The 20,594-nt window shown below is 35.0% G+C and overlaps 1 protein-coding gene across 1 annotated transcript; it reads left to right on the plus strand.

The window, feature by feature from the left end:
- Positions 1 to 16,883: 16,883 nt before the first annotated feature.
- LOC140039440 (uncharacterized) lies at positions 16,884 to 17,546 on the plus strand. The gene has a single exon (XM_072085042.1). It carries the CDS (start codon positions 16,884 to 16,886, stop codon positions 17,544 to 17,546), a length of 663 nt encoding a protein of 220 aa, XP_071941143.1.
- Positions 17,547 to 20,594: the final 3,048 nt, after the last annotated feature.

Raw genomic sequence — 20,594 nt, forward strand, 5'->3', positions numbered from 1 at the left:
CTAACACGACAAAATTTCTACACGTTGCTCATCCGGGTAACTAAAATTGTCGACGTCACCAAATAAAGTTGGTGGCGTACCTGTACGACTTTATTGATTTTACAATACAGAGGTACAACAATGCTTGTCAGATTATTGTATTCCAAATTGTTATAAATTGCATGTTTTATTTACTTTATCTCTATTATTGCTGTTTTTTTCTTATCACGTTTATTTCAGTATATTTATTTTATTTGATAAATAGCAAACCCAATTGTTAAACTTGTACTTTGTAAACATTACTACTAAATTTAATACCGATTACTCGCCCTTAATTTTCAATATCAAATTATAAAGTAGTGTTACAGTAATATAGGCAAATTATTTAAAGAAAATTTGGGAAAAAAACAACTAATTTAAGTCTAAAAGGCAAGGAACGCTACATGCTTGAGAGACTTAATAATGGAGAATGTAATATAGGATATTAAAAGGCAATATCGATCATTATGTATTAGAGGTAACTCTCTTTGTAGAAAATTTAGTAAATGCTCAACAGATGTTAAGATTACTTTGTTTAAGTCATACTGTATTAGTATGTATTGTGCGGCCTTATGGTGCGATTTTAATGTAAAAACTATAAAGTCATTACAGGTCTGTTATAATAACGCACTTAGAAAGATTTTAAGACGCTCAAGGAGCTGTAGTGCTAGTGCTATGTTTGTTGATAACCATGTTCCCTCCTTCTATGAGTACATTCGGAAATCAATTTTTTGTTTCAAAACAAAAATTGAAAAAAGCTGTAATACTTTAATTACATGTGTTTTTTCTCGTATTCTAAAAGATTCAAAGTTGCATAGAAAATGGACAGAACTTTTGTATGTTTAATCTCATGTATACTTTTACGTGTGTTAACTAGTATCAGTATAGCCATAATAATGTGTTGTTTTTGTAAACTTTATGTGTTTCATATGGACAGTTTGTCTGAAATAAAGTTGAATTGAATTGAATAAGATTATAGTATTGCTTGAGCTTAATAGTTTTTTCCAGAATAGGATGATTTCTTTTATTTTTAAGACAATATTAAGCATGTTTTTTTGGTTTTTTGTATGCATCTTCAGTAAATTTGTTGTAGGCATCTTCAGTAAACTTTTTTTTTGTAGGCATCTTCAGTAACTTTTTTTTTTTTTGTAGGCATGTTTTTTTTTTTTAGGCATCTTTAATGAGATTTTTTTTTTTTTTTGGCATCTTCAGTGAATTTTTTTGTGTAGGCATCTTCAGTGAATGATTTGGAAGATGTATAATTTTTTTTGGTTTAATGATATTTTAAAGAAATGCTGAGAACAAAAAACAAACATTCTTTATTATTACATTTATTTTCCTTTCATCAGAAATAAATATATATGTATATATAAAGAAAGAGAAAAAATAATATATTATATTTTATGGTTCTAATATATTATTTCACTCTAAAATTGTACGTGTAAAATTGAATGACCGTACAATATGAAATAAAAGTGGGTTGCCCCCATAAAAGAGGAAAAAAAGGAAGATGTGGAAGTCTATATAGACCCCCACACGCCAATAAACCAAGTTAATCAACCAAATGTATTGCACCATATGACACCACCAGTACAGACTTTATATATTAAACATTTATGCATCAAATATTTATAAATTAAAAATATAGCAACTCTAATGTCATCTAAGTGATCCTACATTTTATTTATGTAGAAAATTTACTGTTCTGTAAATTAGCCCTACTATGCTTTTATCTTTCTCAATTTTTGTTATATTTTAATTGTTATAAATTTTCTTTACTTTTAAACTTGTAACTGGACCATTTTGGAAATCAGTACTGCGTTACTGAAAATGCAATCCAGTCAAAAGAAAGAATAAATAAATAAAAATAAACACCAATAACTCGACTTGATTTCAAATATTAATGAAGCAAGATCAGTAAAATGTTTTCTTTCCATTTTCATTGTCTTTGTCCTTTTTTGACATTTTGAGGAAAAAATGTTAATATCCATTATCCTATTAGCATCATACAGTATATGACAAATAAATTGTAAACATTTAAAAAAATATTGTTTCATTTTTGGCCAGTTTCAAAGGCACAGAACAAATTCTAAACCACCTGGTGATATACTAAATATTAATTAACTTTGAAACGAAAAGAATGAGAAAAGCCGCCTTAACAGAGATTCAAACTCGAAACTAAGCTTCTGCTTGATATGAAGATGTTACTGGAGCTATTAGTCTATGCCCAATTCTTTCGTCCAGGCTAATAGATTGTAGAAAAACGATAGCTTACACAACCAAAAAGAACAAAACCTCAATGTTTCAAGCATCACAAATATTTTATTTTGATAATTTTACAGCTAAAATTAAATTAATTAAATTGTTATTTCATCTTATAGCTTAAAAGCACTGTACACTTACAAGAGGAAACAGAAAGCTTTACAGGATTGTGGTAATGTACCTAGTTTTAAAGTAAAATATTTTTTTTTATAATCAATGCTTATATATATTTAAATGAATTGTTCCCTAAAAAAATAAGCTAAACAATTAAATTGGTCATATAAAGAAAAAAACTAAATGACCTAAAATACTGACTACTTTTAAAATGTTATTGATTTGTCAATATACTGGGTTTGAGTCCCATCCAAGAATTACTCGCACACTTTTTTGCAAGTACTGTATTCTCAATGTCCTTAGTTTAAGCATGGAGTAATTCTTTACTCCATGGTTTAAGTACAACTTACATCAGAGTACGGCAAAACATTTGACCAATTACTCAATATACTGTACAATCATACACTTGTTATTAAACAAAAACAAGCACGAATGTGCAATACTCGGGGTACAGTGAAAGAAGCTGTAATGACGTCATAAGACCGGATGTAACGTCACATACACATCAATAACCTTAACTTAAGTTACTATACTCATGGAGACCTCCATGCTACGAAAGCCCATTAATGCCATTTGAAGTATATGTTTTTCTATCGTAATCCGTTCTAACGAATTAGTAATTCGTTTGAACGGATTAATAATCTGTTCAAACGAATTAGTAATCCGTTCAAACGAATTGCAACATATACAACAAGTGCCATTTAAAGTATATGTTGTAATTCGTTTAAACGGATTACTAATCCGTTCAAACGAATTACTAATTTGTTTAAACGGATTACTAATTTGTTCAAACGAATTACTAATTCGTTCAAACGAATTACTAATTTGTTTAAACGGATTACTAATTTGTTTAAACGAATTAATAATTCGTTAGAACGGATTACGTTCGAAAAACATATACTTCAAATGGCATTAATGGGCTTTCGTAAAAATGCCATATTTACGAAAGCCCATTAATGCCATTTTAAGTATATGTTTTTCGAACGTAATCCGTTCTAACGAATTAGTAATTCGTTTGAACGGATTAATAATCTGTTCAAACGAATTAGTAATCCGTTCAAACGAATTGCAACATATACAACAAGTGCCATTTAAAGTATATGTTGTAATTCGTTTAAACGGATTACTAATCCGTTCAAACGAATTACTAATTTGTTTAAACGGATTACTAATTTGTTCAAACGAATTACTAATTCGTTCAAACGAATTACTAATTTGTTTAAACGGATTACTAATTTGTTTAAACGAATTAATAATTTGTTTAAACGGATTACTAATTCGTTCAAACGAATTAGTAATCCGTTTAAACAAATTAATAATTTGTTTAAACAAATTAATAATTTGTTTAAACGGATTACTAATCTGTTTGAACGAATTAGTAATTCGTTTGAACGAATTAGTAATCTGTTTAAACAAATTAGTAATTTGTTTAAACAAATTATTAATTTGTTTAAACAAATTAATAATTTGTTTAAACGGATTACTAATTCGTTTAAACGAATTAGTAATTCGTTTAAACAGATTAGTAATCCGTTTAAACAAATTAGTAATCCGTTTGGACGGATTCCTAATTCGTTTGAACAGATTATTAATCTGTTTAAACAAATTAGTAATTCGTTTGAACGGATTAGTAATCTGTTCAAACGAATTAGTAATCTGTTCAAACCAATTGCAACATATACAACAAGTGCCATTTAAAGAATATGTTGTAATTCGTTTGAACGGATTACTAATCCGTTCAAACGAATTACTAATTTGTTTAAACAGATTAATAATCTGTTAAAACGAATTAGGAATCCGTTCAAACGGATTAGTAATTTGTTTAAACGGATTACTAATTTGTTCAAACGAATTACTAATTCGTTCTAACGAATTAGTAATCCGTTTGAACAAATTATTAATTTGTTTAAACAAATTAATAATTTGTTTAAACGGATTACTAGTTCGTTCAAACGAATTACTAATTTGTTCAAACAGATTAGTAATCCGTTTAAACAAATTATTAATTTGTTTAAACAAATTATTAATTCGTTTAAACGGATTACTAATTCGTTTGAACGAATTAGTAATTCGTTTGAACGGATTACTAATCCGTTTAAACAAATTAGTAATTCGTTTGAACGAATTAGTAATCCGTTTAAACAAATTACTAATCCGTTTGAACGGATTCCTAATTCGTTTTAACAGATTATTAATCTGTTTAAACAAATTAGTAATTCGTTTGAACGGATTAGTAATCCGTTCAAACGAATTACAACATATTCTTTAAATGGCACTTGTTGTATATGTTGCAATTGGTTTGAACAGATTACTAATTCGTTTGAACAGATTACTAATCCGTTCAAACGAATTACTAATTCGTTAGAACGGATTACGTTCGAAAAACATATACTTCAAATGTCATTAATGGGCTTTCGTACATTTTTAATGTATGGGTAGATAATGTGTTAAGCGGAATAATCCGCACCCATTACGCGTATTCGTCGGAGAATGGTAAGCTTGGGATGATACCTGATACATCCTCTCTCCTTCGGACGCTTGCATCGACTAGACGTGTATTTGCCTAGCCTGTTAAACAATTTATTATTTCTTTTTGTTGAGAGCACATCGTTTGATCTTGATGTAATCTGTCTTGTTCCTGATTACTGTTAGCGACGGCTGCAGTGTTCTGTTATTAAACAATTGCGATTAAACTGGAAACTGAATCAGGTCTATTCTATTATGTGTCAGTGATCATTAATTGCTCTCCCACAAGCTATTCAAACACCAACGGACACGATCCGAAGGTCACATAATTTTGGTGCCGAAACCTGTTTTATAAATCCAATTTGTTCAAAAAAAAGGTAACAGTATGGCTAGTAACCAACACAATGCTGCAGCGGATTCATCGCTGGATGCATCAATACCAGATCCGATTTCTACAAACACACCTATAATTCCGGAACTTAGTATCCAAGGACAACCGAGGCGACCACGACCAAGACTTCCCAGATCCAGTACACCAATGAGTGGTGCAGTAAACAGCCCAGAGATGGCATCGGACGTCAGCGTAGTTCAACCAGGGACATCGCCGCTGCTGTTGGCTGGATTTGATCCACCACCTACAATGGATACTGTACCAAGAGTGATCTCATCCCATCAGATCAAGAGTTTTCCCACATTTACTGGGAGGGACAAGGATGGATTAAAGGTGGAAGACTGGGTTAGAGATATTAAGTATTTGTTAAGATCTAAAGGTTATTCTGCACCGCTTCCCCAATTCCATGAGATTGTAAGACACACTGGGGGTCGGGCCCGTGACCTGGTATTGAACTTGGAGAGTAGGGGTCCAGACCTAACGACACCTGATGCTGCTCTGAAAGAATTGGTCAGAGAGTACGGGGACTTAAACGTTACTGTGTCACCTATGGCAGCTTTTTATGCCCGTTTTCAGCAGTCCACGGAAACGCCAAGGGATTATGCAATTGCGCTCGAAGCACTGTTACGCCGAGTATGTGGCCAACTCGAGTCACAACATTCTGAACTGATGGATCGAGATGGGGTTTTATGCACCCAGTTCATGTATGGCCTGCGAGATGTAGAGGTAAAGAATCGGCTGGCTCCGATGCGCCCAAGGCAGATGAAATTCGCAGCTTTGCGGGAAGAACTCCGCATCATCTCCTATGAATTGGCACAAGACCGTGATTGGTTTGGCGGGTCCCACCAAGCAAAGCTGTATTCACAGACGGTAACAAGACCCAAAGACCGTGTTCCAAAGGCCGAAGCAAAATCAACGACACCAACCACGGATATCAGCCTCGAGATATTAGAGAAATTGAAGGCTTTAGAGGTACGTATCCATGGAATCGAAAACAAGGCCGAAGGTTATGGCAGACCTCGGGCACAACCCCGAAGGAATGCCTGCTTCAAATGCGGCAAAATTGGTCATTTTGCCAGAAACTGTTTTCAGACTAACAATCACCCCGCATCAGTGTCACAGCAGCAACAACAGGCTTACTTTGAAAATCAGACACCTTTTCAGCCACAAAATCACCCTGTACAAATACCACAGCAGCCGCCACAACAAATGTACTTTGAACATCAGATTCCGTTCCAACCACAAGGCCCTCTTCAACAATTTGGCAGACCATGGTATCCCACTAGTCAACAGCTTCCAGTAAACCAACAAACAAGCCGACCTGAAACAGCTGCTGCCAGCCATAAGCCTTCTATAAACGGGTAGGACCTGCAGACGACGGGCTATCTGTTGATATGAATTTTCACAAGTGCCCAAACAAATCGATAAAGGGATTAATCGGTCCAGTGAATGAAGCTATTGTATCCATATCTGGTCAAGTTTGTAATGCTCTTTTAGATACAGGTTCGCAAGTTACAACCATCACTGCAGATTTCGTCAATAATCATCCAACTTTAAAGATCCAAAAGCTACAGCCAGTTGCTGTGAACATTGAAGGGGCTGGGGATCAGTTAGTACCCCACCATGGTGTTCTGCTCATCAACTTGGAAGTAATGGGAGTAAAGTTGGAGGTGGTTCCAGTACTGGTTGTACCATCAACGACATCTAGAGTAAAGATGCCCTGTCTCATTGGAACGAATGTGATACGACCAACACGTGACAAACTACATGGTCAGTATGGACGGTCGTTTATGGAAATCGTTTGGGAGAAATCTACTACATGGTTTGCAGCATACCAGTCTCTAAATGGTGATGGGATGGACCTTGCTGATGCAACTGGTGAAATAGGAGCGATTCATTATAGGGGACGCCCAATCACTTTTAAGCCTGGGGCCCAGCGAGATGTCGTTGGATATGCACCAACCCACACAGACGGCCGCACATTCTGGAAATGTTGAGGGTAGGCAGTTTACTGACAGAAGTCAAGGAGGGTAAAGTAACTGTGCGGATGTGTAACCTTTCATCAACAACAGTGATGCTTAATAAAGGTAATCTAATAGCTAACTTGTTGTATGCAACACCAGCCGAAGACTTAGCACATACAACTCGACTCGTTCTTTCCAGTGAAAACTCGGTGTTGGTAAACAAACAGGAATTAAAGCAAATACCTGATGTACATGTTCCAACTGGAGACTTGTCAGAAACAGAAATTAAGGCCCTCCACAATATCCTCTGTCAAAACTCTGATGTCTTCTCCATGGGTTCAGATGATTTTGGCCACACCACAACTCTTCAGGATGATATACCCCTCATCGATTCAACCCCATTCAGAATGCCATATCGCCGCATACCACCCTCAGACTTCAAGGAAGTAAGAGAACATATTCAAGGCCTAGAAAGTGCTGGTGTTATAAAGGGAAGCAAGAGCCCATTTGCCTCTCCTATCGTCATTGTTAGAAAGAAGACTGGCCAGATCAGACTATGCGTCGACTACCGAAAACTCAACTCAAGGACGGTTCGTGATGCGTATCCGCTTCCGAGGATCGACGAATCTTTAGATGCATTGGGGAAAGCTCGTTATTTTTTCAAGTTTGGACTTAATGTCTGGCTATCTGCATGTGCAGATGGCCGAAGCTGACCAACCTAAGACGGCATTCACAACTCCACTGGGTTTATTCGAGTATACGAGGATGCCTTTCGGATTAACTAATGCCCCTGCTACCTTTCAACGCCTAATGACTGTAGTATTCGGAGATATGAACTTAACAGAGGTACTCATTTACCTGGACGATATTATCATATTTAGCTCAACTATAGAAGAACACCTCATGCGTTTAGAAAAAGTATTTTCTCGATTGCGAGAACATGGACTTAAATTACAACCAAATAAGTGTCACCTACTTCAGCGAGAGGTCAAATATCTGGGCCGGACACAGGGTCTCCGAACACGGCATCTCAACCGACCCAGAGAAAACTGAAGCAGTAAGAGAATGGCCGGTCCCTAAGTCCAAGAAAGATGTTAGAAGTTTTTTGGGATTCACAGGATACTACCGGAGATTCATTCAAAACTATGCCAAGATAGCGAAACCTTTGTTTGAGATGGTCGGAGGTAAACACAAGCCTAAGGGTACAACCAAGCTGCCAGAGTTCAAATGGACTGACGAGTGTTTAGTATCATACAATACCTTGAAACAGAAGATGTTAGCTACTCCTATTCTATCTTATCCAGATTTCGCACTACCATTTGTTTTGCAGACCGACGCCTCCCTAGATGGCTTTGGAGCCATCCTGGCTCAAATCCAGGATGGGCAAGAGAAGGTAATCGCTTATGCAAGTAGAAGCCTCACCGCTGGTGAAAAGCATTATCCGGCACACAAACTGGAGTTTAGAGCGCTACATTGGGCTGCGACTGTGAAATTTAAAGATTACGTCTACGGACATAAGGTATTGGCTCGCACCGATAATAACCCACTCACGTATGTCCTTAAATCAGCTAAGCTAGATGCACATGGTCAGCGCTGGGTTAACGATATGGCAAGGTGTGATCTTGAGATCGAGTACCGACCGGGAAAGTCGAACGATAATGCAGATGGTCTATCTCGTATTACAAGGTTCGAAGTTCAAAAGGCCCTAGACAGCGCTACTGGCATTATGGGTGCCCATCACGCCAACCCTGTTATATCTCACTACTCACAAATCCTACCAGAATTAGATACCGAAGAAATTATCCGTGCGCAACGGAATGATGAATCCATAGGAAGGGTATTGGAATTGTTCAGCTGTGGTGGAAAACCAAGTAGACGACAGGCTAACAAAGAAAGCAGAATGGTGCAGAAATTGTTAAGAAAATGGGATCATTTTGTAGTTCAGGCGGGAGTCTTAGTTTTCCAACAGGTAGATGGCCAACGAAGGGTACTTTTGCCAAAACTTTACCGCAACAGAGTATTGAAGAGCGTCCACGACCAGATGGGTCATCTCGGATATGACCGCACTCTCTCCCTTCTAGAAGAACGATGTTTTTGGCCAAACTTGCGAAAAGAAGTACGAACCTATATTGACAGATGTAAAAGATGTACTTTACGTAAAACTCAGGACCCACAAGCCATAGCACCATTATCTGGAATTAAATCATCTCGACCATTGGAGTTAGTTTGTCTGGATTTCCTGAGTCTGGAAGCTTCGTCGGGTGGAATAGAAAATGTTCTTGTAATCACGGACCATTTTACTCGATACGCGCAAGCTTACCCAACAAGGAACCAGACAGCTGTGACGGTGGCCCAGACCTTGTGGAGCAAATTTATCATCCACTATGGGACACCGGAAAGGATACACAGCGACCAAGGGAAGTGTTTTGAGGCTGAGGTTATACAGGAACTGTGCAAACTCCTTAAAATAAAAAAGAGCCGAACCACACCTTATCACCCACAGGGGAATGGCATGACGGAGCGATTCAACTCTACATTACTCAATATGTTGGGAACGCTTCAGCCTCACCAGAAACCTCGGTGGCGTGACTATGTAGAGGCCATGACACACGCCTACAATTGTACCACGCATTCATCAACTGGGTTCACTCCATTCTTTTTAATATTTATGCGGAAACCGAGAGTGCCTTCAGACTTAGTATTCGAACTAGAGACAGATGGAGAGGAATTCATTGACACAAATGAAGCTGATTTCGTCCATCGACTCAGAAACCAGCTTCAAGAAGCTTACGACTTAGCAGCGACGCATGCAAATGCTGCAAGAAAGAAGCAAAAAAATGCGTACAACAAAAGGTCCCGTGGAGTTGATTTGAACGTTGGAGACTCTGTTTTAGTTGCTAACAAGTCATTGCGGGGCCGTAATAAACTGAGGGATAGATGGGAGGAAACACCATATACCATAATTCATCACACCCAAGGTCAGCCCACATTCACTGTGCGCCGAAATAATGATGGCAGAGAGCGAACTGTTCACCGTAACCTATTGACACCATGTACCTTTGAAAATGTTGATAGTGGTGATAGTAGTTGCAACAGTGCACACGAGTCTCCTTCAACTGATGATGATGATCCAGAAGTTTACAGAACGGATGATCCAGACTTGATTCCTCCTCCTGCTGAATTTTGTACTCACTCCCCCACTACTAACATTACGGATAAGGATGGGCACGGCAGTGATTACTTTGCCAAAAGAGTTAGACTCCCACCTAAACGGTTTGGAGAATGGGAAACTAATGCTGTTTTTTCTCGTAAATAAGAATATGTTTATAATTTTATTATCTGATTATGTCGTTGGGACAACATCACTCTTAACCTGGGGTGGGTGTGAAGGTACATACCTGTATATGCAGATAGGTTACACGGCTTAATTAATTAATTAAAGAGAAAAAAAATTTTTATATCTTTCAGTTTATCTAATTATGTAACTATGGTATATCATATGTAATGTTGTTAGGGACTAACAACGATTTAAGCTGTGGTGGATGTGAGGGTGTAAATTGTACACCTCCGCATAGAATAAATAGGACGGGACAATTTACATGTTGGTCCAGTTTTATGACACAGGTTAATAAAAATAAATAAATAGTGTTACATAAATATTTATTATCACGGTCTAATATGGCATTTTTAATGTATGGGTAGATAATGTGTTAAGCGGAATAATCCGCACCCATTACGCGTATTCGTCGGAGAATGGTAAGCTTGGGATGATACCTGATACATCCTCTCTCCTTCGGACGCTTGCATCGACTAGACGTGTATTTGCCTAGCCTGTTAAACAATTTAATTATTTCTTTTTGTTGAGAGCACATCGTTTGATCTTGATGTAATCTGTCTTGTTCCTGTTTACTGTTAGCGACGGCTGCAGTGTTGTGTTGGGTTTTTAGCTTCTGTTTCTGTTATTAAACAATTACGATTAAACTGGAAACTGAATCAGGTCTATTCTATTATGTGTCAGTGATCATTAATTGCTCTCCCACAAGCTATTCAAACACCAACGGACACGATCCGAAGGTCACATAATCACAGGTGTATAATATTTACAAATCTAAATACAAATATATAAAAGCAACAATACAAAAGAAAAACAATCTATATATTGGGAGATTTAAGTTCTGACCGTTTCTCCCTTGCAGCTCTTGTGTATTGTTTACAAAACAAATCAAAAAAGGTCTCAGATTCTTTACAAATCGCGATAGAATCTCCACCTAAAATATACTGTAATTTATCATCAGCACTTGCTGTTGTGTAACGATTCCATGTGTCATATTCATTACAGAGCACAAGGTTATTTTGTAGAATGGATAATTCTTTCATTCTAATATTATCAAATGCTTTACAGTTTAATAAAAAATGTTTAATGTCTTCAATTTCACCATTCCCACATAAAGTACAAAGACCGGACACATCATTGGACCATTTATAAGTTTTACAATCTAAAGGTAGAGTGTTAGATCTTAATTTGAATTTCAGACTTGTCTCATAAAAATGTGTTTTATCAAGTAAATATTTTTCTAAATTAGGGAAAGGTTTCAATATTGATTATAAATTTAGGTTTTGAGGTTTTTTGCATTATATTATTTGACCACTCTGATTTATATGATTCTGACACACATCGCTCGACATTGCTGACTGAGAAAGGAACAATAGTTAAACTATCATATCAAAAACATTGTTGTAAAAGCCTATATCTGTAGCCTACATTTTTCAAATATGTCAACACAACTACTAAGAAATTTATATTTTAAACGATCAAAGTCACATTTCAATTGTAGCATAGAGTTAAGTACACTATTAGGCCACCTGTGGTCATCCATAGTTATAAAACGATTAAATAATTTAACTCTGGACAGTTTGTGTAACTTGGAGAATGGAACCCCCCCCCAAGGTCACCATAAAGTGCCTCTTTTAGTGGAGTATACCGTGGAGCTTTGAGAAGAAAGCGGGCCATTTGCAATTGCACTTTCTCTAGGTCTTCGTTATCCTTCTTGGATTTATTATACCAAATGCTACAAGCATAATTTATTGAAGGAATTGCAATGGTTTTCCACAGTATGTTTCCATAGTACACTCGGTTAAAGTCATCAAGGTTAGCTATGATACCTTTGATAAAGCTATAAGCCGGTTGCCCTTTTGGATAACATGTTCATAATGTGAATGTTCACTCATGTTTGAGGAAATATAGACCCCTAAATATTTGTAACTATTTACTTCTTTTATCGATTTCACCTAATTTCCACTCTTTATCTTTATTTATGCGTTTTCCAACAACCATGACATTTGATTTTCATGATTAAAACCAAGTTTCAATTCTTTGGCGAATATATTGGCAATTTCTAACATTTCAGTCATTTCCCTTTCATTATTAGCAATCAATATAACATCATCAGCCCAAAAGAGCCCTCCCATCCAGACACCATTTATTCTTACCCCGAAATTGCTTTCACGAAGAAGTTTAACAAATTCATTAATAAATATAGAAAATAAAATTGGTGAGAGTACACACCCTTGTTTTAATCCTTTGTGGATATTAAACTCATCGGTCATGCTTTCCCCCACTTTTACTTTTGCTTTAACATTGTCATATAGTGAGCTTATTATTTTCCAAATTTTCCCTCTAACTCCCGTATCCCAGGCACCATCACGCCATACACTATCAAATGCTTTTCGGAAGTCCAGGAAAGCTAGATGTGTAGTTTTACCTTCAATTGAACGACAAGATAAAATGCTTTTCAATGTAAAGATGTGATCTTCACAACGGTGATAGGCTCTAAAGCCTCCTTGGCTTTGTTAAAATTTGTTAAAATATAATTAGGAAAAAAATGTCTAGTTTTTATCAATATTCCAATAGACCTAGCGGTTTTTTTGCTAATAAGCCTTATATGATTTTTCCAGCAAAGGTTCTCATTTATTACAACCTCAAGAAATGTTACATTTTTTTGTTGTTCTAAAGTAATGTTATTCATTTTCAATTCAATGTTGGTTGTAATAATACGCCTTTGGGCAGTTTTAAAGATTACGTAATTTGTTTTGCTGGTGTTTAATAAAAGTTTATTAGCTTTGAACCACATATTAATTCTATCTAGTTCCACATTCATAGTGTTTGCCAATGCGTTCAGGTTATTTCCACACTTGAATCCTGTTGTATAATCGGCAAAGCTAATTAATTCAATTTGTGTACTTGAGTTACATATATCGTTTACATATACAAGAAACAACAAAGGTCCCAAAACGGCCCCTTGTGGAACACCAATACTAGTCTCCTTAATATTAGACGAAGTACCATTTATAAAAACATATTGCTTTCGTGATTTTAAGTAGTTACTGAACCATTTTAGTGTAACACCTCTTATACCATAGTGGAATAGCTTGTTCAGTAATATACTGTGGTCAATAATATCAAATGCATAAATGTGGCAATTACGAACTCTTTGTTTTCAAATGCCTTTAGTATTTTGTGGATCAGATCAATTATAGCGTGGGAGGTTGAATGATTGTTTCGAAAGCCGTATTGTCATTCATTTAGTATAGTGTAATTAAGTTTTAAAGTAATTATAAAATCGGGAATGGACTATCTTTTCAAAGATTTTAGAGAAAATTGGTAGTAGTGATATCGGGTGATAATTCGAGGCTAAATTACGGTCCCCTTTTTTGTATATGGGAATTACTTTTGCAATTTTTATCTGTTCCGGTATTGAGCCGGAGTGAAGAGATACGTTAAATATATAAGTCAAGGGCTTTACAATAGCATCACCAACTGCCTTGACCACCTTTGGTGAAATATCATCAAAACCAGGTGTTTTGTTTGCATCAAGTGATTGAATCACTTTTAACACTTCCTCCTCATTTACATGGTAGAAAAACATAGAGTTACTTTGCCTGTTTAGCAGGTAATCAGAGTATTGTGCCGTTGATGGCTCAATACTGTCTCGTACCTTGAGACCAACATTAATAAAATAATCCTTAATGTGGTTTGCAATAGGCTCACAACCCTCTATGAGTTTGTCACCAGATGTAAAAGTGGATGGAACATTATTTTTGCCTCCACCTGGATTTATAATATCATTTATAATATTCCATGTTTTTTTTTTATTTCCTTTAGTATTGTTAAAAACATTTTCATAATATGATTTCTTTGCCTTTTTGCATGTACGCATAAATGACTTATTAAACTCTTTATAAATATCCTTATTTTTAGACGAGGGATGTTTTATAAATTTGTTGTACAACACATGTTTTCTTTTGCTAGACTTTAAGAGTCTTGAGCTCATCCATGGTTGTTTGAACTTTTTATACTTTTTGTGATTTTCTTGAACTTTTGCTTTTTTTAAAAATTGTTTATTATATAATTTTTTGAAAGTGTTGATAAAAGCATTGTAAGCATCATCAGGGTTTGTCCTTACATATACATCAGCCCAATCAACAGGTAATAAGTCATTATATAGTTTATTTATATTTCTTTCGTTTATTGCATATTTATGAGGTTGCCACTTACTATCGCCCACCTAATCTCAAACGCGATTCTTTGAACATCTCATCGAAACTTTGGAGTCATCCATGCGGAGCTATCCAGACCATAAACTCCTAATCGTAGGAGATTTTAATTTCTCGGACATACTCTGGCTTCCTGACGGCACATACCACGCACCAGCAAACTCCATATCTGAACTATTTACGGATTCTGTTCTCGATGGACTTAACGTCAAACAATGCAACTTAATTAACACTTGGAACAATAACATTCTGTATTTAGCCTTGAGTAACAACAACGATTTGGTATACGAGATAAAAACTGGTCAAAATGTGTTCGATTCTGACCATGAATCAATCTCTTTCATGCTCAAGTTTGACGATAACATTGCTTTTTTTAATAATTTTACTAGATATCAATTTAATTATAAAAAAGCAAACTTTAGAGAACTAAACGAAACTTTTAAAAGGGTCCCTTGGGAAGTCCTATTTGATGTTAGTAACGATATAAACGATAAGCTTGATAGATTTTACGATATGCTACTATTAGAGACCTTGTTCCAGTTGTGAAAGTTAAAAAGAAAAGACCACCCTGATTTGATAGAGAATTAGTAACTGCTTTTAAGGACAAGCAGCATTTTCACAATATGTGGAAGAAATTTCCTTCCATTATTAGCAGGCAAAACGTCTTTGTTGCCCGACGAAATTTTAACAAATTAACTAACTTCATTGTAATCTAATATTAAAACCAACCCCAAACGATTTTGGTCATGGTTAAAAAACAACAACAACAGAGTCTTAAAATCTCCCATTACCAATCATGCTAATGAGGCTGCGGAGACGCCGCAAGCCAAAGCTAGTTTGTTTAATAATGTTTTTGTTTCTAATTTCTCAGACTCCAGGGACACTGAACCTGCGGAGTATCGATGTCTCCCAGAGGTAAACGCTGATGTCTTGAACAACATCATTATTCGGCAGGATGAAGTTGACCAGATCTTGAGGTCGCTCGACGTGCACAAGGCGGCGGCCAATGACCCTATTAGCAACCAAATCCTTAAGTTCTGTTCCACCTCCTTATCCTTTCCAATCACGCGCATATTTCGTCTCTCTGTCCAGACTGGTGTTTCCCTGAAAGATGGAAAACCGCCAACGTTGTCCCCATACACAAAGCTAATTCAAGACTTTAAGTTAATAATTACAGACTCATTTCATTACTCCCCACTATATCAATAGTTTTCGAACACATTGTCCACAAGCAACTCTTGAACCACGTTTCTCCGCGCTTCAGGGAGACATAGATTCGAATGGACCACCGTCTGGAAACTGTCTCTGTTCTTTAAAAAAGAAAGAAAATCTTGTCGCTTACGAATACAAAATTAACTGTTATTCGCTGGAAAGGGTTGAAGTGCACCGGGATCTTGGCGTTCACGTGGATGAAAAATTAACTTTTTCTACTCACGTGGATACTATCGCTAAAAAAGCGAACCGGCTGCTCGGGCTGATGTGGAGACATTGCCAATATCTTTCACCTCTAGCTAAATTTGCCCTTTATACCTCATTAATTACTCCGTCCTTGACTTTTGTTCTGTTATCTACAACTCAATATCCCAAATTCATGCCACAACAATCGATTGGATTCATACTAAATTCATAAAGTTCCTCGGCCCAGCAGCCGGTTCTCTTAACACCAGTAAATTCTTGCCAAGTACTAGACGCACACGAACCGACATGATTTTTCTTTTTAAATGCCTAAATTCAAAGTTTGATTGTAAATTTGTCTCTCAATTTCATTTTCGTGTCCCTGTGCGTAAACTTCGTATTAATAATCTTTTAAAAGTGCAGTTTTCTCGTGTTAATGTATGTAAAAACGGTATTTTTTGTCGGGTTGCTCATTCTTATAATAGTTTAGTTCAAATGTTTCCTTACATCGATATTTTTAGTTGTAATACTTCTGCTTTTAATGTCATTTTTAATAATATATAAATCTGTTTGTTCCTTGTTCTTGTTTATGCAAATCAAATTTGCAAAATGATCTCAAGGCATTATCCGATTGGTCTAAAAGATGGCAGCTGAAATTCAACATTAATAAATGTAAAGTAATACATTATGGAAATTCAAATCCACAAATGCAATTCACTATGCCAACAGAGGAAGGTGACGAGGATCTGCCAAATGCCAATACTGAAAAGGACCTTGGAGTTACTTTTGATCAGTCTTTAAAATTTTCAATACATACGAATGAAGCTGTAAATAAAGCAAATAGACTCATTGGATTGGTAAGGCGATCTTTTGCTTACATGGATAAGGATATGTTCCTGCCCCTTTATTATAAAAGTATAATTCGACCTCATCTGGAATACGCAAGCTGTATATGGTACCCTCTCCTAAAAGGTGATTTGGATAAGCTTGAAAGAGTGCAGCGTAGGGCCACTAAAATTGTCAAAAAGTTAAGAGATAAATCTTACGATCAGAGATTAAAAGAGCTTGGATTACCTACACTGAATTACAGAAGAAGGAGAGCGGACATTATACAAGTGTTTAAAATTATCAAGGGCTTGGATGATATTGAAGCCGAAACCTTTTTTGACTTCAGAGAGGACAGTAGAACAAGGGGCCATCAATTCAAATTAAGAAAGCCAAGAGCCCGACTGAAAATCAGAAGCCACTCCTTTTCATGTAGAATCGTCAACACATGGAACAATCTATACCACACTACAGTACAAGCAGAAAACATAAATGCATTCAAGGATCAACTAAACAAAGACAGAGCAATGGGAGATAAATTTTGCTACCAATTTTAGATAAATACAGAAGAAATGGAGGGCGTTTAAAAGGCATTTGCCTTAATCAAGAGCCCGAAGATTCAAGTAAGAAATGTATATTTTATGGCGATCCTGTTTTGGTGTTTTACACGGTTGGATCTTGAATAAATAAATAAAAATAAATAAATTTTAATGAAACACGCATTTTGAACAAACACATTACAACATATTCTTTACGCATTTTTTATCACAATTTGAGAGAAAAATGCAAATTAATATTGGTATATTTTAAAAGTATAGAACATGCGAGTATTCATATTAGTAACACCACACATATCAACAAAAGTACGTAATATCAGGGAAAAATTACAACTTAATTTTTCCGTTGAATTTTCTTGCGGTTCAGTACAATTTGTACACTAAAAAAATAAAATAACGTTGAATTACGTGTCTAACGTGTGCCACTGTTACACAAGTGATTCCATTAAATTGTATTGTATTGTACAGATTAACAAACAAAAGAGTAAAAATAAAATCTAAAAATATTTGCATCGATTACCGTACCGAAAGTTAGTACCTTATTATCAGGGACGTCCCCCCAGCAAACACATAACGTTTTTCTAACGTTCTCGTTTGGTTATTGTTTGGTTAGGTTACTACGAATGTTAAAAGAACATTAAAATAACGTTCACTTAGCAAGACTTATTCGTCGGACATTCTTTCAACGTTGTAAAAACGTTTATAATAACGTTAATATATAACATTTTCCAAACTTGTTTTATTAACATTTACCTAACGTTAAATAAACGTTCTAAAAAATGTTACGTTTTACCTCATACAGAACATTTATATTAACGTTTATGTAACGTTTGAAGGACATTTATAATAACATTCAAAATGTAACCATTACAAAACATGTTTTGATAACGTACATCTAATGTTAGAATAACGTTTACAATAATGTCCAAAAGTAACATTTACAAAACTAATTCAGTAACATTTTTCTAACGTTAATTGAACGTTCACAATAACGTTGCAATCAATATGTTTTTATAACATGCTGATAACGTTAATCAGACAGTATAAAATAACGTTCAAACTCAACATCTGTCTAACGTTCTAAATAATATTTATATAACGTCTCTAAAACATTCACAATAACATTGAAAAGCAACATCTACATAACTGTTTTAAATAATATTTGCCTAACGTGCAATCAACGTTCCCAATAACGTTGTAAATAAACCATTAGAAAACATATTGATAACATTTTGCGAACGTTATACAAACGTTTACAATAACGTTAAAATATAACATCAACATAACTTTTTAAATAACGTTGAAATAACATTTACAATAAACGTTAAAAAATGACATCTACATAACATTTGTTTTTAATATTCACCTAACGTGTAATGAACGTTCCCAATAAAGTTGTAAATAAACCATCAAGCAACATTTCAATAACATGTTGCTAACGTTATACAAACGTTTACAATAACGTTCAAATATAATATCAACATAACTTTTTAAATAACGTTGAAATAACATTTACAATAAACATTAAAATGTGACATCTACATAACATTTGTTTTAAACATTGACCTAACGTGTAATGAACGTTCCCAATAACGTTGTAAATAAACGATCATAAAAAGTTTTGATAACATTTTGCTAACGTTATACAAACGTTTACAATAATGTTCAAATATAACATCAACATAACTTTGAAATAACGTAGAAATAACATTTACAATAAACATTAAAATGTGACATCTAAATAACATTTGTTTTTAACATTGGCCTAACGTGCAATGAACGTTCCCAATAACGTTGTAAGTAAACCAGTAGACAACGTTTTGGTAACATTTTGCTAACGTTAAAAAAACCGTTTACAATAACGTTCAAATATAACATCAACATAACTTTGAAATAACGTTGAAATAACATGTACAATAAACGTTATAATGTGACATCTAAATAACATTTGTTTTTAACAAGTATTTAACGTGTAATGAACGTTCCCATTAACGTTGTACTAATAAACCATCAAGCAACATTTCAATAACTTGTTGCTAACGTTATACAAACGTTTACAATTTAAAACAAACGATTACATAACATGTTAACATTTTTCTAACGTTTTAGAAACATCCAAACATTCTTTTTTAGATAACGTTGAAACATTTACAACAACCGTTTAAATTTAACATTTAGTACTAACGTGAATTGAACATTAACAATAACGTTGTAATGAAACCATTACATTTTGAAAACATTTTGCTAACGTTATACACACCTCTTGATAATAACGGGATCCTATCCCAAAAACGTTTAACTAAAACATCAATATGATTTTAACGTTGAGATATCTTATAAAATCTGTAGGCCGTAAATGAATTCTGTTGCTGATATTCGGATATGAATTTGCTGGGCATGCTTTTATGAATACAATTTTTGCTTGTTATAGCGCCCCCCCCCCCCTATATAGTATAATATTTCAACACCAAAATACGTTGCATAGGGACGACCCGGGATACATCTAGCACATAATCCTATCCGTTGTTACTATCTATACCATATTTTTGTTTGAATAGCAAAAATGCAATAACACTTAGTATGTATCCAAAATGGGATGTGTCGTCCTTGTCCACCTTGCAGATATGATTGTGTAATCCAGAATAAAAGATACTGTCTTCTAAAAAACAACACATTTTGTCCGATGATATTGGATGTACGATCGTGTCTATAGCTGATGATGACACTACTTCCACAGATTGAAGTTAATTTAGAATTCTCAGCAATAATATTATGACTTATTTTTATTTTTGTAAATGGACTTACTACCGGTACTACTACAGAATGCCGTTTTTCGAGTGTAAGGTCCATGCTGCTTTTGGCTAAATAAATGTGAATTTGAATTGAATTTACACAAAAAAAATGTTTCGTGTTACAAAATATACATATTATTACCAGCCGTTCAATATCACATTAGCAAACAGTTTTTTGATTAAAAAAAAAAATTATTTGCACATTTAACATCAACATTTGTTACATATAACGGCGTCATGTTTGGGTGATTATTTT

The sequence above is a fragment of the Antedon mediterranea genome, chromosome 2 (assembly GCF_964355755.1).
Source record: "Antedon mediterranea chromosome 2, ecAntMedi1.1, whole genome shotgun sequence".
NCBI classification, from domain to species: Eukaryota; Metazoa; Echinodermata; class Crinoidea; order Comatulida; family Antedonidae; genus Antedon; species Antedon mediterranea.

What these genes read in the sequence shown, in the direction of transcription:
- LOC140039440 (XM_072085042.1), top strand. Translation starts at nt 16,884, where the DNA reads ATGCCAACAGAGGAAGGTGACGAGGATCTGCCAAATGCCAATACTGAA.